Source organism: Aspergillus affinis (genome assembly GCF_023601865.1).
Source record: "Aspergillus affinis strain CMG 70 chromosome Unknown NODE_53_length_213089_cov_87_399433, whole genome shotgun sequence".
Lineage (NCBI taxonomy): Eukaryota > Fungi > Ascomycota > Eurotiomycetes > Eurotiales > Aspergillaceae > Aspergillus > Aspergillus affinis.
This window is the reverse complement of record NW_026515834.1, coordinates 17789-42022: the sequence shown is the minus strand read 5'-3', so window position 1 is coordinate 42022 and position 24234 is coordinate 17789. Positions and strand designations below refer to the sequence as shown.

Here is a 24234-nt window from a genome sequence, read left to right as displayed (position 1 = left end):
TTGCAAGATCGGGCTGACAGGGTTGCACACCAAAACCGTGATGCACAGCCTTTCTACGTCCATATTATATCGATCGTTTCTAGACTCTAGAAAACCAACGAAATTCAATCCTCGTATATGCTGGAATGATGAAGAGGATCGAAATGACCTCGTGTCTGAATATGACAATATGGTTTGTTACAACATGGCAAATGGCAAAGCGAAGCCAAGTAATGCCAATGGCCAAGATACCAAGAAAGGCGCAGCGCGACTCGCAGTGGGCCGATGATAAAAATGCACCTCTGGGGGAGAATTTCACACTTCCCTTCCTTCTCCTCCTGTTCTTCTCTTTTTTATCTTCAGGCCGACCTCCTCCAAGGTCCTCCTACTGAATCGTTCAAAATGTCCGATCTCGAGAATCCTCCGGCGACGGCCTCCGCGGCGGATCCCCTCAACCTCTCCAGCAAAGTCAAAGCCTCGTCAGATATCCAGGCCGTGTCGGCTAACAGCTCGCGAAAGCGCATCTCCGGTCGCGTGAAGCGCAAATCCAAGGTCGCCGACTTTTACACACAGCAGAACGAGCACATCGAGCGACTCCTCAAGCCCGTGCACGACCATGTCCGAGAATCCCGCGATAACGAGGCCTCCACCCAGCTGCAGTATCGCATCGCGGTGTACGGCTCCTTCGTTTGCAACATCTTCCTGTCCGGTCTGCAGCTCTACGGGGCCATCGCCTCCGGGTCTCTTTCACTCTTCACCACCATGGCCGACTCCATCTTTGATCCCATGTCCAACATCACCCTGATTCTCTGCAATCGCGAGGCCAAGAAGGGATACACGCATCGTTTCCCCGTGGGGAAATCGCGGGTCGAGACGGCGGGAAATATATTCTTCTCCTTCATCATGATGGGCGTCTCGTTGATCCTGATTGCCTTTTCATGTCAGGAGCTGGCCGAGGGTGGAGAGACGGGCTTCCATCTGCCGTCGGTCATCGCTGTGACGGTCGCTTTTGCCGTCAAGTTATGCTTGTTTCTCTACTGCTGGGCCCTGCGGAATACCTACTCGCAAGTTCGCATTCTGTGGGAGGATCATCGCAACGATCTCTTTATCAACGGGTTCGGTATTCTCACCTCGGTCGGCGGATCGAAGCTCAAATGGTGGATCGATCCCATTGGCGCTGTCATTCTATCCTGCTTGATCCTGGGCCTCTGGCTGCATACCTCGCTCGGCGAGTTCAAGTTGCTGATCGGCGTGTCTGCAGACGCCGGCATGTTGAATCAAATCACGTACATCGCTATGACCCATAGCGAGTCCGTTGAGGCGGTGGATACCGTGCGTGCATACCATTCCGGTCCGCAATTGATCGTCGAGGTTGACATCGTGATGAATGCCAATCTGCCGCTGCACGTCTGTCACGACGTCGCGGAGGATTTGCAGGAGAAGCTCGAGAGTCTGCCGAATGTCGAGCGGGCGTTCGTGCATATCGATTACGAAGTGACACATCAACCGGAACATATGAAAAAATTCATTTAGTATCAGATGTAGTATAGTACAATGTGTCGTTTTTAATGAACTAATGATTGGAATATTTGTAATGGCATCGTGACGATGTGGAGGGAATGTAGTGCATCACGATCATGCAGGGCCGATGCAGGGCTAGAATCCCTTTCAACCCTCGGCTGGGAACGCAGACAGGCCCGGACTCCATCCAGCTAGTCTTGATTCCTGAATCAATCGAGACGGACTTCTTTAGCCTGAAGCGCGAAGGCCCGACAGAGATCAGCCACCAGCGACGTCCCCGCGCGCCGTTGCAAATCAGTCGCCGCCAACGCCCGGCTAACATTGCCCCCTTTCACTCTGCTAATGATACTAGACTGAAAAGGAATAAGGGACACACCTCGCAGGAGGGTTGCAGTCCCTTATGACAGCCTTGGCAGCCCTCCTCCATGCCCTCGAGAGTGTCCGGAATCACACCGTGGCCGGTCTTCCGCGGGTCTTCACGCCCGTCGTGATCATGCTGCCAGATTGTGGCGTTTGGCGTCCCTGACGGTCTCTTCCTGGCATTCCTATAAGAGTAGTATCTTTCAATCACGCGACGTGGCGAGATCTTTCATCTCCGACCGTATGTGGGATGTGAGACCCTCTGCACCGTCGCCATCTGATCGCAAAGAGAGGTGATAGTTCCCATGGATGGCATGGCCCACTTCCGCAGCAGGCGTAAACGGCGACAGACAGTGATTCGAATTCTTTTCTTCGCGTTCGGCTTTGCGCTCTGGTACCATGCCATCTTCGGCTGGACGGGTGCCCTGCTGGCTGGGGATGGTCTCCAGGGCGACCCTCTGGCCGCGAGAAACGCTACCTTAGCCATCAAGCACGAACATGGCTTGATGGGAGTCAATTTGACCGGTCGACTATCGACTGAGGCTGTTCGCGACGTACCCAAGGTCGATATTGTTACCGGAGGATGGGAGCGAAATGCTCAAAAGTCATTGCAGCGTCCAGCAGTGTCAAATGGCAGTCCCAGACCGAAAAAGGAGAAAGGGGATTCGGAATCGCCGAATTTCCAACTTGCGCTTCGTCGTGTGCTTGAGTTATTGCCTGATGAGTTACGCATTCGCGACTTGCTCCGTCCGATTCAGGGCTTTGGAGAAGATCGGATCCTCGAACTGGGTCTGCGGACGCGGTCGTTCAAGTCACTCCTGGAGCCGTGGGAAGCTCTTCATTTAATCACCAGCGATGATAAGCATTATGTGCGCGATGATGTTATTCAGTCTCTGCGAAAGCACCCAGGGATCACCGACAGTCTCGAAATGCCTCTGTCCCAGGTTGTCAGGTCCTACGAAGCATATCGCTCGCTGATCACCGGTCTCTCGACTCTCTTGTTCCCCTGGACCGCTCCCTATTACGCGGATCATATGACCCTGCACGCGCAGCTGTTCAACGGTGGCCGCGGAATCGTCTTCACGGCAGGAGACCACCACGCCCCATTCCTGATGACTTCTATCCCCGCCCTCCGACAACTGGGTTGCGATCTTCCTATCGAGATCATGTATCTCGGAGACTCAGACCTAAGCGAAGATGTTCGCGCATACCTTGAATCTCTCCCTGGCGTGGTCACCCGAGATCTCAGCCAGATGGTGAACGACGCAGGCTGGACACTGACCGGGTGGGCGGGAAAGCCGTTTGCCATTCTTCTTTCCAGCTTCCGGGATGTCATATTCATCGATGCGGACTCGCTATTCTTTCAGAACCCCGAGGTCTTGTTCCGGGATCCTGCGTACATGGAAACTGGCGCTCTGTTTTTCAAGGATCGCCTGATGATGCCCGAGTCGAAGAAACGCTGGTTGCAGCGGATTTTGCCCCGGCCCATCTCGAAACATGTCACTCAGAGTCGTTTCTGGACCGGGGAGAGTGGTCATATGCAAGAGTCGGGGGTTGTGGTTGTGGATACGTGGAAGCATTTCGTCTCACTTTTGCTGGTGACCAGGCTGAATGGACCGGATCGAGATGGCAGTCCTGCTTACGGTAGAGGGGTTTATGATATGGTTTATGGTATGCCTGCCTCTGTTTAACCCAGGATTTCCTTCATTTTCTAACCTGAATACCAGGTGATAAAGAAACCTTCTGGCTCGGCTGGGAACTCGCCGGCGACACTGACTATGAATTCCACGACGGCCATGCGGGCATCATGGGAAGTATCGAGCCACCCTCAGAATTTTTCACGGCGAATTCCACTGCAGAAGATCCCCCTTCGAACTACACTATCTGTGGTCCTCAGCTACTACACTTTGACCGACGCGGTAAACCGCTCTGGTTCAATGGCTGGCTAGCGTCGAACAAGTTCGCGGATTGGGAGCATCAGCAACCTAGTAAATTCACTGCATATCTGCATGAACCGCGGACGGTGCGTGATCCGGGAGCCTGGCAACTCCATGGAGACAATATTTGCTGTCTGACATCGGACCATCTGTTTGACTTCACTCGAGGCGAAACGGACACGCTGGAGATGATGGTTGACTTTGGTAGAAGGGCCGGGGCTCTGGGGAGGCTGGAAGGCATGGATGGTTCGATATGAACATGTCTATATGATAGTTCATACCAAAAGATGAATTCCGATCCCGAGCCAATTATATATAGCACCAAAACCATCTTACTTCCTCTCACCCACTGTGAAAAAAGCCTGAAACAGCTCTTCGATATCCTCCGCTCCCTTCAAGTGCTCTGTCCCACGAATAATAAAATGAGGTACGCCGACAATACCGGATTCCCTAATCTTCTTGGCCTCTTCCTCCGTCTCCTCAATGCCTTCTTCACTAGACAGCCATCCCCGGACCTTCTGTTCTGGATTTCCAGCCTGCATCGCTGCTTTCACCAGTACGTCCGGCCGACTAATATCGGCCTCTTTTTCAAACTGATAGTGGAACAGCATCTCGGATAGCTGACATTGCAGCTCACTGCTCTCCTTGCGAGCTAAATAGAGCAATTGGTGCGCCTTGCGCGTACTCCCGATCCATCCGCCAAATTTGAAGTCGATCCCGACGCTCATGCCCACTCGCTTCAGGCGCATCTGAGCACCGTGAACCATGTCAGGGTTCATGCGACGGAGCATTCGATCTAGGATTGTTGGTCAGTTTTACTCTCTATCACGGGCTTGACATTGGGTAGGTGCGCTTCTACCCGCCAAGACCGTTTTAGTAGGTCTGTGGGACGGTTACCGACTGAGCTACTAAAAAGACCAGAATACCAAGTCGACAACTTGGTACGCGCATCACTCTATATAGTGGTTCTTGGTCAGTTCGTCACACTCTCTTGGACCCATGAATAATGATAGTAGGTATGGCATGCCTTGAATCAATTCACTCTCGCGAGGAATCTGGTCGAGGAAGTAGGGTTTCCACGTTATGTCAAACACAACTTGGGATCCGCCGGGATATGTCTTTTGGTAGAGTTTAATGGCTTTTTGGAGGTTTCGGTAGCCGATATAGCACTGTTACCTATTAATTTCTGTCCGTGAAGAGGAAAACGAGGATGTACATACCCAGGGACAGATGGCGTCCGAGATAATTTCGATTTGTATGACCGGCATTGTGGCAGGAGTTGTTTTGTGGATTATCCGATCGAAAAATTCTCGGATTGGAGGCATGAGGGCTTTTATATTCATGTAAAGATGGAATCAACGCGGCAGCCCGAGGTTGTGGACTCCCTGTTCCTGTCGCATTGCCTCCATCGGACGGAAAGAGGATCATTTTTGCTCCAAATCAAATATAGATATGGACGCATCAGCTGCTGACGCTTTATTTGTAATCCAATTCGTTGTTCTTATGCCTGTTCCGGTTTAACTCGAGGCGACCGAATTTCCCGGGGATTTAGGCATCTTCTATTCTAGAACGACTTGGTGGATTATTGAGGCAGCAGAAGAAGTCGGGATGTCACTCAATCATTGTATGTTGCTGTGATTGAACAATCAGAAGTTCGTCGATACCCACTATTGAGTAGAATGCATCGCTGCACTAAGAATAACCGCCCAGACATGCCCCGCCAAGCAGTATGGGGGCTAAATGTGCCAGCTCATCCTGTCAGCGTGCCGAGGACCTTCTTCAAGAATACTATCCTTCCTTGGATCATAGTTGCAACGTAAGCCGATTCACGATAATCAGTATCTGTCAAACTTAGCCATAATGTCCTCTACCGCTTCAGTCCCGGCAGATCCTTGGACAGAAGCCTTCGAGACACTTGACCCGGAAGATCAGAAGCGACTAAATAAGCCCGACACGAGCCTCCTGGGTATCCTTGAATCGGTACATACATGTCTACCTTACCTAGCATGTTTCCCGGATACTGACGGCCTCAGGTCAGAAATGACGCCGACTCTCGCAAGGAAATCTGCCGCCAGAAAGGATGGAAAGTCGGAGAGAACAAACACGGCGAGAAAGTCACTTTGCGTCATGCGCTGGAGAAAGTCTCCGTTTGGGTCAAGGAGACCATCAAGGTCGTTGATGTCGTTGTGTCGATGGATAAGAGCGGCCAGGCCGCTTTGCCGTGGGCTGCTATTAAGTTTCTGATCTCGGTGATTTTTCGTCATTCATTTTCTGTTCGCTGGCGAAATTTGGAGTTTATGCTGATTCGCTTGTTATAGATCGGAACCAACGACATCGCATTATTCACTAATATCACAGAAGCCGTAGAGACGATTGCCCGGCTTATTGCGAGGTATACCGTCTTTGAAAAGCTATACCTTCATGAAGATTGCGAGACTGTGCCTAAACTCCGCGAGTCGCTTCGAGAGTTATATGCTGGGATCCTGCGATATCTTTCCAAAGCGAAGGATTATTTCACTGGGAACTGCTTGAGTATGTGCCTACCCTAGGGACAGACGTGCACTGACCTGTATGCAGAGAGATTTGGTCGGGGACTGTTGGACATGCTGCGCAAAGAATATGATGAGCTGTGGTCCAAGATCAATGAGACAGAGGTGGAAAAATGGGCGAAATTGGTGGATGCTGAGTGTAAATCGCTCGTTCCTGCTGTGTGACGTGGACGCTAATGCTGTGTGCAGTGAATCGGAAAAAGGCTAAACAAGCGAGCCAACAGCATGATCGGTTGAAGACGATATTGCATGATATGGAACGACCGATCATGCAGATCACTGACCAACTTGCCGCAATTCAAGATAAACTTAACAGTTGGTTCTCCCTTCTAGCACTTGGGCAAATGCTGATGATCTTAGGCGAGGAGCGCGTCAAAGTGTTCCATTGGATTTCTAGAATCGAGTATAGGAAGCATCATGAAGAGCTTTCAAAAGGTGTTCTTCCTGGCTCGGGAGAATGGCTGCTTCGTAGCCCCGAGTATATTCACTGGGGGCAATCGAGCGTGTCTTCCATTCTCTGGCTTCATGGCATACGTAGGTTGCTTTTTCATGCAAAGGCACAACATGCGCTAACCTTAACAGCCGGTTCTGGCAAGACAAAGCTTGTGTGAGTTTAAGAAAATATGAAGAGCGAATGGATTATGCTAACTGATACTCGCAGTTCAACCGTCATCAACAGCATCCAGCAACATTCTACCGCGCCCGTCGCTTATTTCTACTGTAATCGGAGCAATGCTGAGGGTGAACGGTCCATGCCGCGGGAGATTATTCGCGCCATCCTAAGACAGCTGGCGAGCAGCGACCCCGACGTGCCCATCAAAGAACCGGTGGTCAGGGAATATGAATCCCGCAAGAAACATGCCGAGAAAGACGGGTCGAGCCTGAGCGAACTAGCGATCGAGGACTGCACCAAATTGATTCGAGAAATCACCAAATCTAACCCTGCGACTATCATCATCGACGCCCTCGACGAGTGTGATCAGCTCGCTTGTTATGAGCTGCTAGACGCTCTTCACGAGATAGTAGCCGAGTCTGAAGAAGTAGTCAAAGTCTTCGTCTCCAGTCGTGATGACGTTGATGTCATAGTAGGTGCAAGCAACAGCTGCGTTGCAAATGGCAAGCTGACTTGTCTTAGGGCCAAAGTCTAGAGAAATGTGGCCAGATCCCTATCAGCCCTTCCCAGAATGGCGGGGACATTCGCCGATTCATCGATACTGAACTAGACCGGTTGATCAAGAAACGACTTCTGCTTAGAGGTCGGATTTCGAAAGACCTCCGGAAAAAAGTGATCAAGACCTTAAATAAGGGAGCGCAAGGTATGTTCCGTTGGGTGGCTTTGTCGCTGGAGCTTTTACAACGCCAGAAGTTTGAACCAGATTTTCGGAATGTCCTCGGTCGTCTGCCCCCGGCGCTGTCTGGGTTATATGACGAGGTTTACAAAGGCATAGAGAGCTCTGGTGTTCACGGTCATAGAACTGCCGTCAGGGCTTTGCAGTGGCTTCTTTGTGCGCAGCGGTTGCTATCCGTCAGGGAGCTGTTAGCTGCGATATCGATGGGTTTACCAGGAACATCGGACGAAGAGTCTAGCTCGAAGCCATACTTGAGTCAAAATAGTGACTCGTCCTCAGAATCTGACCTAGACGATGAGGCTTATTCGGCCAAAGGATCTGATTATGATATTAAAGATGGTGACTCTCTTGGTGCTGATGTGGCCAACGACCAGCATTCAGTCACCACGACTGATATCCTCCAACTTTGCCAGAATCTGGTGATTGTTGATTCGCAACTCAGCGTCTTTCGGTTCGCGCATCTATCTGTCCGTGAATATCTGCAAACGCGACCCGAGTTCACCGAAGTGGAATTACACTCTCTAGCCATGAAAGGATGCATGGATGTGTACATGACTGAGGCCAATATGAATCCCGCGCATCAAGAGGCTCTCAAATCTTACGGCATGTTCTTCTGGCCGGTGCATTATAAGACACTTGACCTAGTGCTTGGCAGCAAATGCACCTTAGAGCAACTGGAGCAATTCTTACCTTTCTTCTTACAAGGAGAGGAGACGTCTTTGTCGTACGTGACGTGGGCCAGAGAAATCACGTCTCAGTTTACTGTCGGCCAACGAATCAATAGCCATCTACGACTAGACAGGAACAACCCTTTGGGTATTCGACTTGAGTATGCAGCATCTACACCTGCGACTCCGCTGAAGGCAGCGTGTGCCTTTGGTCTTGCCTATTTAGCCAAGAAATTTGGATCGCTTTCTGATTCCAATGTGAATGAAAGCCGTTTTCAGTTGCCCCAGATTGCCGCCTCTGAGGGCCAGAATGAGATCCTGCACTGGTTGCTAGAAAAGGGCGTCGAGGTGGACATAAAGGACTACAATGGCGAAGTGCCGCTCTGTCGGGCGGCGTCCCGTGGGCATTTGACCACCGTCATGTTGCTAGTGGAGCAAGGTGTCGATTTGGAACGCCGCGAGGACCCTCAGCGCATGACGCCTCTCCTATGTGCTGTGAAGGGCAGCCATCACGACATAGTCAAGTACCTTCTGCAGGCTGGAGCCAATGTAGAGACCAAGGACAGGAGTGACTGGACGCCTCTTATCTGGGCAGTCAACCGGGGGAACAAGCCGATCGTCGATGTCCTGCTCAAACATGGTGCTGATTTGGAAGCTAGCCCGGAAACTGGATTTACAGCTCTTTTCCACGCAGTATTTGAAGAGGATGTAGACATGATCCATCATCTTCTCGACCACGGCGCCGACATCGAGGCCAACGACAGATATGACCGAACACCGCTATTCCAGGCACTGCTGCGAGGTCAGCAAGACATGATGCAATTGCTTCTCAAGAAAGGGGCCAATACAGAAACGCGCGCCGAGGACGGTTGGACACCACTAACGTCGGCGGCGATGCAGCCGAACGAGCCGATGGCCATGCTGCTTCTGCAAGCAGGAGCCAACATCGAAGCCAAGGAGGAGGACGGTTGGACGCCATTGTTCCGCGCAATAAGCCAGGGCAACGAGGGAATGGTTGAGTTACTGGTCAAGCACGGTGCCAATGTCGACGCTAAAGACAAGGACGGCGAGACACCGCGCTCATTGGCGCGAGTGATGTCAGAGTACGAATTGGAGGACTTGCTCGACTGATCCCCATTGTTGCCTCCGGTCCTTGCGTGCTGAGAGGGAGGAAATGCCGTGTTCAGCAACGGACAGTCAAAAGTCAGTGCAGGACCGTCCCAGAAAAAGAGACCTCGGGAATCCCCCGACACACAATGAATAGTAATCATTATTAATGCAATTTATGCTCGGAGTGATGTCAAATCCGTGAATTGGCCACCGGGGAAAAACCCCCAAGGGGAATTGTGGATATAGAGCCCACTTTTCGCATTAATAATAGGATTGTGAAGAGGATCACCGCAAGGATGTGCCGCGGTGTTCAAAACCCCTGCAATTTTTCGCAAGACATTGAGGGGTTGACAGGCAAATCCAAGGAGAAGCTTATACACGAAGAAGAATACCACCTACTCAAGCCAAAATCACGATGTCTACCAACAGCGTTGACGTTTCGCCTCTGGGCCAACCGTTGCCCTTACCCTTCAGTAAGCGTACGGCGCCCAATCGCTTCTACAAGGCGGCCATGACCGAGCGCCTTTCTTCCTGGTCTCCCACAGACCTCGCGGCCCGCGGGGTGCCGAGTCGGGAGCTGATCAATCTCTACAAGTGCTGGGGTGAGAGCGGTTACGGCATGATCTCGACAGGCAACGTCATGATCGCGTACGACCAGCTCGAGGCGGCCGGCAACCCCATCATCGACCTAGAGAACCCGTACCACGGCGAACGATTCGAGGCTTTCCAGCAGTTGGCCACCGAGGCCAAGCGACAGGGCAGTCTGATCGTCGCCCAGGTGAGCCATCCTGGCCGCCAGGTGATCGAGCGCATCCAGCCCAACCCCGTGTCCGCCAGCGACGTGAAGCTGGGGACGACGATGGGCATGACCTTCGGCCAGCCGCACCCTGCCACCCATGATGAAATCCAGGATATCATCCGCCGCTGGACGCATGCCGCCGTGTACCTGCACAAGGCCGGCTACGACGGCATCCAGCTGCATGGCGCCCACGGTTATCTCCTCGCGCAGTTCTTGTCCAAGTCTACCAACCGCCGCACCGACCAGTACGGCGGCAGTCTCGAGAATCGCGCGCGACTCATTGTCGAGGTTGCCCAGTCCATCCGGCGCGAGCTTCCGTCGTCCACGGGATTCATTCTCGGCATCAAGATCAACTCAGTCGAGTTCCAGGCCGACGGATTCACGGCCGAGGAGGCGCGCGACTTGTGTAAGATTCTGGAGGACAACGAGTTCGACTTTGTGGAGCTTTCTGGCGGCACTTACGAGGCGTCGGCGTTCGGTGCTCGTCGAGAATCGACGTCGCAGCGCGAGTCCTTCTTCCTCGATTTTGCCTCACTCATCACGCCGGCCCTGAATCAAACCAAGAGTTACATCACGGGCGGTCTTCGCACGGCGGCCGGTATGGTGGAAGCATTGGAAGCGGTGGACGGCGTGGGAATTGGGCGACCGGCGACTCAAGAGTTGGACTTGCCCCGAGCCATCTTGGCGGGCACGAAGTCGCGAGCGACCGAGCAGAAGTACGACCAGTACAACTTCGGACTGACGAGTGCGGTGGCAGGGGCGCAGATGAAGCAGGCGGGCAAGGGACAGGAGCCCATTGACATGAGCAACGAGAAGAACGTGGGGGGATTCATGCAGCAGCTGCAGGGGTGGATGCAAGAGATGATGGCGGACGCGACGACGGAGATGAAGCGCTTCGGCTTCATGGATCTGGCCTGAGGGCTGAGGCCGTAAACTAAGATCGTCACGGGACCCGCTGATGGGTGCCTGAGGTGTGCATAATGAATAGCCGAGAATTAAGCGAGCCCTGGCCACTAGTGCCCCACGTGATGCCGGGGCCTTCCCTATAAAAACATGTTGCTTCCTCCATGCTTTCCTCGTCTTTTTTCTTTTCTTCTCCAGCTCTCTTTGCCTTTTGGCTTAGATCAAGTGTAGTATCTGTTCTTTTCAGTTTAATCTCTGAAAGTGTTTAAAGGAACACAACTTTGATTAATCTCATTTTTGGATCTCGTGGCTGGGCCTCTGTGCTTGCGCATGTCTGGCCACACAGTGTCATCGGGCTTACACTATCCTCGATCGACGCGATCTTTTCACCATTGCGGTCGGCAGTGCCGGCGGTTTGGAGAAGAGTTGAGCATATTTTATTTGTTATGTCTGTTGTTACATGTTGCATACCATTGCTTAGTCTCGCTATATACACAGACAGATCTTTCACTGGCTCAAATGCACTTCGACCACCGGTCCCTCGTACACCTTCCTCGCTCGCAGGATGTAATACGCCAGACTCAGAATAATCACTCCCACCGTTCCCACCACGCTGAAGTTCATCGTCTGCACTGTTATCTCTTTCTCTGGCGGCCAGAAGCTGAAGAACACCGCGATGGTCATGTAGATGAGAGCGAACGTGTTGATCAAGATGCCCCAAATCCCCGGCAGGTGGAATGGGCCCCAGACAAGTCGCGCGCCCGCCGTGTTCACCATCGTCTCGTCTCCGGCCATTGACTTGCTGATGCCTCCCGTGACACGTCGGTAGAGTAGCAGTCCGGCGACTACCATGTACGACAAATACAGACCGGAGATGGACATGGAGACCAGGGCGTTGAACGCGACGTCGGAGCCGATGTTGATGAGGGCCAGGAGGCAGGAGACAACCATTGTTAGGGCGACCGCGTACGTGGGGACGGAGGTACGAGCCGTCACCTGGAGTGAGTAAACGGTCAGTTAGTTGCGTTTTGACAAGCGTGGGCGATTTGAGCGGAGCGACCAGGTCGTTCCGTCGGGGTCGCTGTCTCTTACCTTGCTCCAGACTCGCCACCCCGGGATCCCTCGGTCGCGCGCGAATGACCAGAACTGCCGCGACGTCGACGCGAGCATACCGACCGACGTGCTGATACCCATGGATGTGATGATGGCCCCCATCGTGGCGGTGCCGGCCACCGAACCCGTCGCCTGCAAAAAGATTCCCATGAAGGGGAATCCCGTCGGCGATTCCAGCGCCGCCTCGATATCTCCCAGGCAGAAAAGCAGAGCGATGAGCATGCTGAACCCCAAAGTGCCGTTGATGGCAACGCTGAGCATGATGGATCGAGGCACCAACACAGGTGCGTTGTTAATCTCTTCGGACATCTACATCGCAGCCGATGTTAGCAAACGCAATGAGACCGTGGACATAACGGGTGAGCAATCATACGTGAACAGCGGCGTCTCCTCCAGCAAAAGCAAATACGCAGCCAACCAAGCCGATGAAGAAGGACAATCCCTGTGTCGGCCATCCGCCAAGGTTCATAAACTCCGTGAACACCTCACGGGCCGTGCCGTGGTCCGCCATATACGTCAGTGGGATCAGGATGGCAAAGAAGCCCAGGATGTGCAAAACTAAAATCAGCCCCTCGAACCGGGGCAACACCTTTCCTCCGAAGCTATTGATGCCGACCGAGAACACCGACACGGCCCAGAACAGCAGCGTCCCGTGCCAGGATTGCGGTTCGTAGGTCGGATTGGTCAGGACAATCAGCCCCTGGATCAGCGTGCCACACAGAAAACACGACGTCGCGTAGGTCGCTTGCCATCCGATCACCGTAAGCCAACCCGTGAGGTAGCTGAGAAGTTTCATGGCCGACGGAGGTGCCAGCATGGAGCACCAGTGATATTGTCCGCCCGACGTGGGAGCCCTGGAGGCGTTAGCAATCGGTCTGCATGCTGCCGGATGCGCTCTCACATGGATGCCAGCTCTGATAACACGACAAATGTCGCCGCCACGCCGGCCCAAACAAAGATAAATCCATAGATCGCACCCGCTGGGCCGCCACTGAAAATCGATTAGTATGCGACGAAGCCGACTCGGGTGGGCAAAGGTGATCCTACTTCTGGAAGGCTTGCAGAAAAAGACTGTTCATGGCGGTCAGCAAAGAATGCGCATCAATAATGCGCGAGGGACATACACCGTAATTCCCTCCCAGGTGATCAATATCGTACAACTGAAACCCAGCATGGACATCAGACCAAAATTCCGCTGCGCCGACGTCAGTTTGATCCCGGGCGTTGAGGTCACGATCGAGCGGTACTTGTACTGACCTTCAGAACCGGACGTTTGCCCAACCGTGCCAGTTGGATGTCGTCCATCTCCTTGCTGGAAGGGTTTCCCTCGATCTCGCGCAGACTGGTGGGTGCCATATGCTTCAGTTCTTGGGACGACATGACGAAGACGCTGGATTGTAGGCCAACGGCACCTCAGACTGAGTTTCTGGGGAATGAATGGCTGCACGGCGATGCGCCAGATAAATAGAAGTGAACAACAGAAGGGAGAAGCTAAAGCAAAACTAACAGAAAAGGAGCGAGACAAAAAAATTCGAGCGCACCGGAGGGGACTACTACCCATCCCTGGAAATCCGAGACTCTTCTAGCCCAGGGTCATATTGATTCCTGTGGGCTCACCCAAGGGAATGCACTTCCACTTGGCTGTCCCGTCGGTTCATACCGGTTTCGAATGGGAGTTTCTAATTAGTCCACGACACCACCCCTGTTAGCCCCTCGTTGGCGAGGACAAGGCATGCAGCCACTGCACCGATGCGACATTGGCGACGGCGGAATAGACTAATTGGTCACCCCTCGGAGCACCATCCCAGTCGCAATTGCGTCCTTCCAACGGTGGCAATCAATTGAAATGTAACAAGCAGGGGGTCAGAACCTAATTCGGAGACGAGCTCATAGAAATTCCGGGCTTTCGCAGGTTGCACCCAGCAGCTTCGTTACTCCGTCCAATCCTTTCCATAAATCTATATGGCGCTCCCACGAACCGGGTCCTTGAACCACCAAACAATGGGCCCACCGACGGCCGGCTGCCAATAATCGCCTATTATCCCATAATTGACGTTGCACCGCTAAGGAAGCTAATCATGCATCTGGCTCAAGGCCAAGCCTCTGGGCACTAGGTTCTATAACGGAGGCCTTTCCCTTCCCAGAGTTCCTCCCGCCCCCAAACCCTATACTAAACCTACCATCGGATTCTAATTTAGTGCCATCCAGGGTTCAAAAGTACCATTATAATAATTAAATACAATACAGAGTGAGAAATGAAACTGATTATTGCGAATCGCCCCCTGAACTCTGCGGCGCATCGGTCACCGTCCATGTGCGAACTTCTCGGATGATGCGCGACTGGCTCGTCTGACTCTCGGCATCCCAGTCCTGTCCAGTTCCCGCGGTCGTCACCGTCGCTTGATGATGGCTGTTCTTCGCAGGCAGCGAAACCAGCTCGTGCACCTCGCTAAGATGCCGACTGCGGCTGCGAAGAGTCGGAACGCGCGAAGCCGATTGTGATCCGTAGCCCTTCTGCGAGGTGCCGTACCGCGTCATGCCGTCGATACGCATACCTGTCGATCGCAGGCTCTCCATGAACGGCTTGAACTGGGGCGAGCAGGCCGTGACGATGCTGAAGCACTGCGCCAGCTGCGTGGAGATGGTCACCGGCCACGTGTCCGCGGTAATATTGGTAGAATGCGCCGTCTGTCGCGCGTAAATGATCTGGCACAAGATCGCGACAATCACACTGAGGGCGTTAGCAGGGCGTCTTCACATCGGGGGTAATTCTGGATGCACGGACAAGATTCGCAGCGCGAACACACTGGCCAGCGTCACTTTCTTCTTCACGTTTGTCTGAACGCGAGCTATGACTAGCACGGCTTGCACGATGATCGCCATGTCAGTCAGGATATTCGACACCCCAAGATAATCCCACCATGCATCCTGCAACGGCCATCAGTTGGGTTCTGTTAACTCTAACACCACAAGGGCATACCAGTCGAAAACATTGTCCCTCCAAGTAGTCCCAGGTTCGAGGCGGCTTGCACTGAAAGGCGGCCGTGACGATGCCCACCAGAGCCCACAGAGAAGTCAACCCTTGTAAACTGACGGCAAAGCGTCGGTCGGAGGTAGCGGGAGTCAGGTCGCGGACGAATCGAATCAGAGCTAATTTGGAGAAACACATGCTCGTGATGAACAAAATGTTGGCGGCATACTGTGCCTGATGATAGAGCCAGCGCCCGTTAGTAAGACCCTGAACCACTGCACGACAGTCGGCCCACCTTCATTATACTCTGCATGTTGGATTCAGAAACTCTTTCGTAAGGCTCGCCGTATCCATTTGCCGTGGCCATGGAGACCGCGATCGATTGTGCTGTGCATGTTATCTGGATTCTGTTAGCCAGGGCGTTCGCGGGCCCGGTCTCCGCGGCGGAGGTTGTATGTATACCAGCGAGACGACACTCAAATAATCATCGGGCGTCAATTTGCGGAAGATCCACCACTTGGTGCCCAGTCGAGTCAACACGCTGAGAGCGGCCGTAACCAGCAAGTACCAGGTGAGGACATTGACCGCGGGCGTCCAGCTGTCCGGCGAGAATCTACCCATGACAGACGGCACGGATAGAGATCGATGGCCATGGAGAGTAGTTTCAAGGAGAGAATCCGGTATTATGGCACTCGCACAGTTCTCGAGCATGCCATCTCCGTCGGATTCCACTGTGTACCGGCTTGATTCAAAATCTCTCTCCCCTGTTCAAGGGAGCGCGCTCATTTGCCATGCCATGGATGGGACCTCGGCGAGATTGAGCGAAAGGAAATGAGTCCAGGTCAAAGGACGAACACGCTAGGCCGGTGCGAGTACGGAGACCGCCCATATTAGAATCCCAGCCTACCAGGACCTGGGCATCACAAGCCTCTTGGACCGTGGCAACGCCGACAGGATCCTTTGACCGGCGGGGCCGCAAGGGTCGCAAACTTTTGATTCTGCGCTATCGGAAGAATTTGATTATTGGTGACCGAGACTGGTCGAGACTACGGTGACACTTGCACCACCTTATTAACACGCCTCGTTGATTAACCTCCCGGTCTAGAATCTGGATCCTCCTCTTGGCTCTGTCTGCTCGGTGGTCCTCGTCCTCGGTGGTGCTACCGCTAGAGGGCCGTGGCACTTGTGCACATAATTCATCATGGCAAATGAAACGGGTACTGAGAGGTTTCATCGAGTGCAAACAAACTCTGGACCTTTGGCATTGGGCTCATTTGCGACCGGCGTTTTCAATGGCCTTTCGGACACTCGCATTCAGCCCCCGCTGTGACACGATCTAAATATGCACATCGCACCTAAGAATGATTTTCAGTATCAACTATGGAACTTCCCTGTAGCCCAGTTGCCCATAGACTGTGCTGTTCTTCTATTTTCTGTTTACTTGCTCGTCATTCATTATGTTTCAGAGATCACAGGCCGTTGGGCGCGCACGGCCTTCCACAATGACGTATATTGGACATTTTTCTTTATCGACTGCTCCCAGTCAAGTAGGGATCTTTGCAACAAAGAGACGACTGAACACATTGACCAGTGAGTCGCAGGCAACGGCTGAGTGGCTGAGAAGGCAGAAGCAGAGGGGGTGTAGCTGATGATCACGTGAGTCGAACAACCCTTGTGTGGCCGCGGAAGATGACTAAACCGCTTATATCATCGCCTTACATGCGAACCGATCTACATTAATCGTATGATTTATGACGATATAGATCATGCAAATTCCGCTCATTTTATGACGATCCTGAAGCCCCTGAGATTGCATAAATATCGGCTTCTTTATCGTGTAGTTAGAAGAATTAAGACCTTCTTTCATTTGAATATGATCATATAACTAGTTAAAACGGCTGAATCAGCGCTTCTCAGTAGACCCACAGAAATCTGCCACACCTTGGCGGTCTCAGCTCGTGGTTGATCTCGGGCCTATTCGGTTTGATCTCAGAGGGAAACGGGCAGATCTCGAAGATTAAACCCTGGTGCATATAGTCTCTCTATTCTTGTGAATCCGTCTATCTGGTGGGACAGGCCTGGAGGGCGATTTCTATGAGAGCTCGACCTTAGTGGAACCAACTATATATCGGCCGGGCGACCACCTCGACGGACACCGAACCCTCACTCATTCATGAACCTCTAGGGGGTGGATGCCAACATGCTCAGGTTTCTCCACAAATAGTTAATCTCTGGAGAGGGGCAGACAGTATGCAGTGACGCACACAGTTGTTCTATCTATAATTCTATCATAAACGACAAGGCTGGATGGACCCCAACACGACCGACCGTTTAGGCGAGATGACGCGCCAAGCGGGACATTCCGAGACCCCAGACTTAACCGCTTTGGGAGAAAAGAGAGCATCGCGACGAACAGTGGACAGTATGTAGTGAGTGAACCGTGAGCAGAATGAACAGGCAGCAAACAATCGGCACGGAAGATTGATCAGTTCTACCTAGCGAATACGAGTCCCTGCGTCACCCTGGCTAACCTCTTCGGGTTCTCCCGTGATCCATGTCTCGTCAAATAAATATCCTGCGCTTCCACCAGCCACCCGAAGCATTCCAACCTCGCCGTCAGCCATCAGATAAGATCATGAATTCGTCCGGGTCGCCGGAAGGGGAGAAGACTGCCGATCAGGCCGACCAAGCCGGAAACGAGAGCCATGAAGAGCCCGCGAAAGGCCCTTCGCTGGCCAATTACGGGGTGTGTATCGATCAGAACATGCGCAGAACCCCTCGCTGACGGAGACAGAGGATCCTATCTTATGGAGCTCGACGTGGCGGCATTTTCGCTATGGTAGCTGGCTTGATATGTGCCATGGGCTCAGGCGTGGTAGGTGCGCCCATCTCCAGGCAGGATATCCAACGCTGATCCTCTAGGCCCTTCCCCTAATGAACATCGTGTTCGGCGAACTCGTCGGGAATTTCAACGAGTACTTCGTCGATGGAAATCAAATGAGTAAGGGGGATTTTAAGTCCACGGTCAACAAAAACAGTCTATATATCTTCTACCTGTTCATCGGGAAATTTGTCCTGACATACATAGCCATGGTAGCCTGATCCACCCGATCATGCTGATCCCTACTGACTCATGAGCGCATCTAGTTCTGTTTCCGGTTTATTAGTCTCCAGGCTTCAGCCACCTTGCGCCTCGAGTATACGACCTCCCTGTTCTCACAGCCCTTGTGCGTTCTGGACGACATTTCCTCCGGCACCGTCACACACGCCATCACCTCGCTGTCAAACCAGATTCAACAGAGCATCTCGGACCGACTGGCCACGCTGTTCCAGGCGATAGCCCTTCTCATCGCGGCGTACGCCATCGCTTTTCGCTACTCCTGGGCCCTCACTCTCGTCGTCAGCTCGGCCATACTGTTCGTGATCCTCGCTTTCAGTATAACAATCCCGTTCATCATCAAGACGCAGGCTCACGTGGATAAGGCCGAGGCAAAGCATGCCTCCATCGCGGCCGACGTGATGAGTTCCATTCGGACCGTGCTGTCTCTCAGTGCTGAACAGCCGCTGGCTAAGAAATATTCCTCCTGGATTGCCGAGGCGCGGAAAAGGGGGTCCCGCTTGAGTTTGGTCACCGGTATTCATCTGGGACTGCTGATGCTAGCCATGTATTCTAGTTACGCTCTTGCCTTTTGGTTTGGCCTGAAGTTGTTTCGCGAAGGTCACATCGACAACATCAACACGGTGATCACGTAGGTTGCGCCGACTACTCATGTTGTCAGCACCAGGGCTAATCGCTGCCAGGGTTTTCTTCTCTGTTCTGATCGTGGTGTCAATCATCGGGAATATCGCAAGCCCGATCATGGTGATCGGAAAAGCGACGAGTGCCTCCGGTCCTTTCTTCGACATGATCAACGCCTTGCAGCCATCGACCGAAGGACGGCGAGACCCGGAAGTCTCCAGTCACGCAGATATCGTCTTTCGGGATGTCACTTTTGCCTACCCGTCGCGCCCCGGAGTCCAGGTTCTCAAAGACTTCTCTGCTCGCTTTGAACGTGGCAAAACGACGGCTTTGGTCGGTCCCTCGGGTTCGGGCAAAAGTACCGTGGTCGGTTTGATCGAGAGATGGTATCAAGTCCAGACGCCGACCGGTGATGACGAGGCAGATGGCAATCGCGGCGAGATTGAGGTAGATGGTCACAACGTGAACGACCTGGATCTCCGCTGGTGGAGAAGGCAGATCGGGCTGGTCCAGCAGGAGCCCTTCCTTTTCAACGACACTATCCTGAACAATGTCGCATTCGGATTGATTGGTTCCAAATGGGAGAATGCCGAAGAGGATGTAAAGAAGGAACTGATCACTCGAGCTTGTGTCGAAGTGTTCGCGGATGAATTCATCCAGCGATTGCCTTTGGTAATCTAGCCCGCTTTTAATCCAAGCGAAATCTGGAAGAAAATTACTAACATCCTAAGGGATACGAAACTCTGGTCGGCGAGGGTGGAATCACCTTGAGTGGCGGACAGCGCCAACGTCTTGCCATCGCTCGTAGTATCGTTAGCCAGCCGCCTATCCTGATCCTTGACGAAGCCACTAGCTCGATTGATGTTCGCGGCGAAAAGATCGTGCAAGCCGCCCTGGACCGCGTCTCGAAAGATCGTACCACAATCATGATCGCTCATCGTTTGTCGACCGTGAAACGCGCGGATCGAATCATCGTCATGAAAGACGGGACAAAGATGGAGGAAGGGTCCCATACGGAGCTGTTGGTCCAAGACGGAATGTATCGCAGCTTGGTCCACGCACAGCAGCTGGGCACGCTGACAATCGATTCCGACGAGCAAGACGAATTGCCGACGACTCTGACTCCAGAGCTCAAACTGGCTGCTTCCGTTGTTCCGGATACGAAGGAAGTGGCAGAGGAACAATTCCCCGAGAAACAGAAGAAGATGAGAGGGCTGAAGAGCTTTCTGACAGTCGCGTCAGAGCAGCGAGCGTCTTGGCCGCTGTATCTTTTGGTCCTCTTCGCAGCGATGGGAGCAGGATGTATGCTGATTCCTTTCCTCAACCCGCTGCTTTCACTGACCGTTGTTAGCTGGCTTCTCGCTCCAAAGTTGGCTTTTTGCACGCCTTGTTCAAGTCTTCCAGTTCACAGGGAAAAAACTGGTCGATGCCGCGAACTTCTGGGCTTTGATGTTCTTCATCCTGTCCTTGGCCATGTCCGGACTTTATTTCCTTCTGGGAATCAGCGCCAACTCCATCTCTGTGGTAAGTTTTCCCGGGGTTCGCTGAAAACGCCGCTGATCATGTCAGAACATCGCGTCCACATATCGCACCGAGTATTTTGTCAATATGCTCGCCAAACCGGTTTCCTGGTATGACAGCGACGAAAACGCGTCGGGGTCGCTGATATCCCGTCTGTCCACAGATCCGAAACAATTGCAGGAGCTGTTTGGCATCAACGGCATCTTCCCACTGGTATCGATCTTTAACGTCTTAGGATGCATAGCCATCTCCTTTGCTTTTGGTCCCAAATTGGCAGCTGTGGCATTTTTTGCTGCTCTGCCGTTTCTTTTCCTGGCCGCGTACTCTCGCATCCGCTATGAAATGAAGTTCGAAGAGCTGAATGCTGCGGTATATGAGGATAGCTCTCGTTTCGCCACCGAGGCCATCCGTGCTTTCCGAACAGTCAGCGCGTTGACTATGGAAGAATCGATCATCAAACGGTATACTGATATGCTCAACCTACAGCGACGGAAGGCGATGCGAAAAGCGATCTACTCCACTCTCGTCTTTTCGTTCTCCGACAGCGTGGAGCTGGCCGTCATGGCATTGACATTCTGGTACGGTGGCCAGTTGCTCGCAACTCGGGAATACGACATCGTCACCTTCTTTGTCGTGTATATTGCCATTATCCAGGGAGGCCAAACTGCCGGCCAATTCTTCAGTTTTGGGCCGAACATGGCGCAGGCCTCGGCGTCAGCGGCCCGCATTTTGGGCTCTCGCCCGCCGTTGCCCAGCGAAGGTCAACTCTCCAAGGAACCATTGTCATCGACTAACGATGAGTTCCGCGCCGACATTGAATTCAAGAACGTGACATTTCAATACCAATCGCGAGAGACGCCCGCCTTCATGAATCTCAACCTAAGTATCGGATCGGGGCAGTTCGTGGCCTTTGTTGGGCCCTCTGGCTGCGGGAAATCCACCATGATTTCTTTACTCGAACGATTCTACGACGCCACTCGCGGGACAGTCGAGTTCGGTGGGCGAGATGTTTGCTCTATTGAACTTTGTTCCTATCGAAAGTCCCTATCCTTGGTTGGTCAAGAGCCGAAACTCTTTGACGGCTCAATCCGTGATAACCTCATCCTTGGCCTGGATCACCCTGAAGAAATGATCGAGGCCGATATGATCCAGGCCTGTCGAGACGCTGAAATTCACGATTTTATCGTCTCGCTGCCGGAAGGATATTCCACGGAACTAGGGGTCAACGCTCAAACGGCCCTCAGTGGTGGGCAAAAACAGCGACTGTGCATTGCTCGTGCCTTGATGCGCAAACCTTTGCTCCTTCTGCTTGACGAAGCTACCTCCAGTCTGGATTCGCAGTCTGAACGCTTGGTACAGGACGCGATGGAGCGCTTGGCGGGTAAACGCAGTATGACGATTATTGCTGTTGCCCACCGACTGGCAACCATCCAGAAGGCGGATGTGATCTTCGTCTTTAGCGAGGAAGAGAACGGAAAGGGATCGTGCATTGTGGAGAGAGGATCTCATGCTGATCTGCTGCGTCAGAAGGGTGCATATTGGCAAATGGTAAGAAAAGCTTTCTCCTCTCAACTTTTTTGCGAAGAGAATTGTTGCTAATTGACGGTATTTAGTGTCAAGCACAAGCGCTAGATCAATAGTTGTCTCAAGACACATTAACCCCGAGTTAATGACACGTGTAAAATCTACCATCTTATACCCATCTCCTATCATCGAGTTTTTTTTTTTTTTTTTCATATTAGATAGAAACAGATCTCCTCTTATGAAAACCCCCAGGTTCAAAAATGAATGTCCCCAATAGAGATGGCGTTGTGTACAATAAATAGTGTCCCGCTACCTAGGCGCTCTCAGCTCAACACCCCCCCCCCCAAAAAAAAAAAAAAAAAAGACACAACAACAAAACAGACTCAGTAGTTCTCATATCGGCTGTTAATCCTTTTCAGTCTTTGGGAATCGCTCACATTCCCACCTAAATGAACTCCGTGTTAAATAGACATAAAGAGAAAAGAAACCAGGAACAGTAAGTAATTCGAAAAAGGAGCTCAAACGGTTAGGGTCTCCTCCAGCAGCTCATAATTATTGCCTAAGTATCTCACCTGCACCTGTCTGCCATCACCAAAGGTATTGGCGATAGTCGTGATGCGCGCGCGAACGGGCAGATCCGCCGGCTCGTACGGCACACCCTCGGGAATCATTGCCGAACGTTCTTCGATTCTGGCAACTTTGGAGGCCAGCTCGGCAAATAGGAACGAGTCCCAGAGACCTTCGCGACGTTGGCTCCGCCTCATCAAGTCAATAGCGCGGTATCGGGTTCTTGAGTCGCGACAGGCCGTGGCCACGATCCATAGCGGCGGTAGTATGCCCTGTGACATGGAGAATGTGCAGGGAGAGGGAAGGTCCTGTGTATGGAGTATATGTTGGTAGGAAGGAAGAGTCGACCCCGGCGGTGGCGAGGAGGATGCAACGCTTGCTGCAGCAGTTGGCGATGGGCTTCTCTTGCGCATCTCTGGCATCTCTAAGAGGATGTTCATGACTTCTTCGGCCAGATCCACTACCGCTGCCAGCTCCGGCGTGAATCGGTCCCAGCCCGTTTCCACCAACGGCAGCTCCATTTGCAACACGATGTGTACCATTGCGTTCCACATCTTGTGTTTGTTGGCAAATTGCCGGCTGGCTGAATCCATGGCCTCGATTGGGTGGCACTCGAGGTATTCGCTCAGCGCCGCGGACCAGGCGTACATCTCGGTTCGGGCTTCAGCGTAATCAGCTATGACTACTTCGGGAATTTCGGTTAGTTCACCGTCTTTGACGATGTCCGCATGGGCTGCCGGCGTTGATTTCGTAAGTAATCGGAGGAGTCGGTTGTAAACGAGGCGGAAGTTCTCGTCAAGCTCCTCCAGGGTGTAGGCTCCGTGAGAAGAGTCGATAGGGGGTAGGCCCGAAGGCTTGAGTGCGGAGGGATGCAGTTTTTCAGACGCGTTGAATTCGTCGTCTAACTCGAGCATTTGGCTTTCCAGATAGGCAAACAGCGACCGAATGGCGTCCGCGGGGAGATTGGTCTTCTTTTGCAATGTCTGACATTGGACTTCCTGTTGTTTCATGATGCGCAACCCTGACGTGACATGCCGCAGGGCTACTCTAAAATGCCCTTGTAGACTCTCAAAGCAGTAGAACAAAATGCACATGGTCAAAACTACATCAACAGACCCGTTTTCCACGCCCTTAGACATCTGTGCTAAACCCTGTCGAATCGCGGTGTTGTACTGACGCAGGGCTAGCTGGGTTCCTTGCATGCGCACATCGGGGTACCGAGTCCGCTCAAATAGAAACTCGCGATGTAGCGATCCTAGAGCCATAGCCGCGACTCGAATGCTGGGATCATGGTAAGCCGAGCGAAGCAAGAATGCTCCTGCTTTGGCACCGAAACATGATGAGGTCTGCAGATGGAAGAATTCCAAGGACTGGTACTCGTCTGCATGAAGAGGCCGGTCCCAGGAGGGAAAGAAGCTCATCTGGACGGGGCGATCCACCATGGGGGTATGATGTATGATGCGAATCTCTTTATTCCTACTGGTCACTCGCCGCTGGCCAGCGTTAGACGACTGTGGCGGCGGCAACGCGACGTAGCCGTCGCATTTACGTCCGGTCGATCGGCATCTCCGGCAGCTGGGCTTTTCTTCATCGCATTTTACACGTCGAATCCTGCGAATGCCCG

At 52.7% G+C, this 24234-nt stretch overlaps 9 protein-coding genes across 9 annotated transcripts; 5 read left to right on the top strand and 4 right to left on the bottom strand.

The window, feature by feature from the left end:
• Positions 1-381: 381 nt before the first annotated feature.
• On the top strand, positions 382-1512 carry KD926_008299 (cation diffusion facilitator family transporter; the record flags this gene model as incomplete). Its single annotated transcript, XM_053101009.1, has 1 exon — positions 382-1512. The coding sequence occupies one exon, from the start codon at positions 382-384 to the stop codon at positions 1510-1512; it is 1131 nt and encodes a 376-aa protein (XP_052955323.1).
• Positions 1513-2174: 662 nt separating this feature from the next.
• KD926_008298 (putative alpha-1,3-mannosyltransferase) lies at positions 2175-4054 on the top strand (the record flags this gene model as incomplete). Its single annotated transcript, XM_053101008.1, has 2 exons — positions 2175-3531; positions 3588-4054. The coding sequence occupies 2 exons, from the start codon at positions 2175-2177 to the stop codon at positions 4052-4054; spliced, it is 1824 nt and encodes a 607-aa protein (XP_052955322.1).
• A 75-nt stretch (positions 4055-4129) lies between these two features.
• KD926_008297 (DsbA family oxidoreductase) lies at positions 4130-5065 on the bottom strand (the record flags this gene model as incomplete). Its single annotated transcript, XM_053101007.1, has 3 exons — positions 4130-4593; positions 4840-4966; positions 5018-5065. The coding sequence occupies 3 exons, from the start codon at positions 5063-5065 to the stop codon at positions 4130-4132; spliced, it is 639 nt and encodes a 212-aa protein (XP_052955321.1).
• Positions 5066-5657: 592 nt separating this feature from the next.
• On the top strand, positions 5658-9494 carry KD926_008296 (uncharacterized protein; the record flags this gene model as incomplete). Its single annotated transcript, XM_053101005.1, has 8 exons — positions 5658-5777; positions 5831-6070; positions 6116-6329; positions 6375-6485; positions 6536-6880; positions 6929-6953; positions 7008-7431; positions 7482-9494. The coding sequence occupies 8 exons, from the start codon at positions 5658-5660 to the stop codon at positions 9492-9494; spliced, it is 3492 nt and encodes a 1163-aa protein (XP_052955320.1).
• A 394-nt stretch (positions 9495-9888) lies between these two features.
• KD926_008295 (NADH:flavin oxidoreductase/NADH oxidase family protein) lies at positions 9889-11190 on the top strand (the record flags this gene model as incomplete). Its single annotated transcript, XM_053101004.1, has 1 exon — positions 9889-11190. One exon carries the CDS (start codon positions 9889-9891, stop codon positions 11188-11190), a length of 1302 nt encoding a protein of 433 aa, XP_052955319.1.
• Positions 11191-11682: 492 nt separating this feature from the next.
• Positions 11683-13668, bottom strand: KD926_008294 (choline transport protein; the record flags this gene model as incomplete). The annotated part of the gene is made up of 7 exons (XM_053101003.1): positions 11683-12171; positions 12268-12597; positions 12662-13142; positions 13190-13279; positions 13336-13359; positions 13413-13483; positions 13546-13668. The coding sequence occupies 7 exons, from the start codon at positions 13666-13668 to the stop codon at positions 11683-11685; spliced, it is 1608 nt and encodes a 535-aa protein (XP_052955318.1).
• Positions 13669-14553: 885 nt separating this feature from the next.
• KD926_008293 (uncharacterized protein) lies at positions 14554-15880 on the bottom strand (the record flags this gene model as incomplete). The annotated part of the gene is made up of 5 exons (XM_053101002.1): positions 14554-15019; positions 15074-15216; positions 15269-15493; positions 15555-15659; positions 15722-15880. 5 exons carry the CDS (start codon positions 15878-15880, stop codon positions 14554-14556), a joined length of 1098 nt encoding a protein of 365 aa, XP_052955317.1.
• A 1933-nt stretch (positions 15881-17813) lies between these two features.
• Positions 17814-22159, top strand: KD926_008292 (ABC transporter ATP-binding protein; the record flags this gene model as incomplete). Its single annotated transcript, XM_053101001.1, has 8 exons — positions 17814-18005; positions 18054-18134; positions 18407-19008; positions 19061-19670; positions 19730-20300; positions 20350-20522; positions 20568-22067; positions 22133-22159. The coding sequence occupies 8 exons, from the start codon at positions 17814-17816 to the stop codon at positions 22157-22159; spliced, it is 3756 nt and encodes a 1251-aa protein (XP_052955316.1).
• A 402-nt stretch (positions 22160-22561) lies between these two features.
• KD926_008291 (uncharacterized protein) lies at positions 22562-24052 on the bottom strand (the record flags this gene model as incomplete). The annotated part of the gene is made up of 1 exon (XM_053101000.1): positions 22562-24052. The coding sequence occupies one exon, from the start codon at positions 24050-24052 to the stop codon at positions 22562-22564; it is 1491 nt and encodes a 496-aa protein (XP_052955315.1).
• Between the last annotated feature and the right edge of the window lie 182 nt (positions 24053-24234).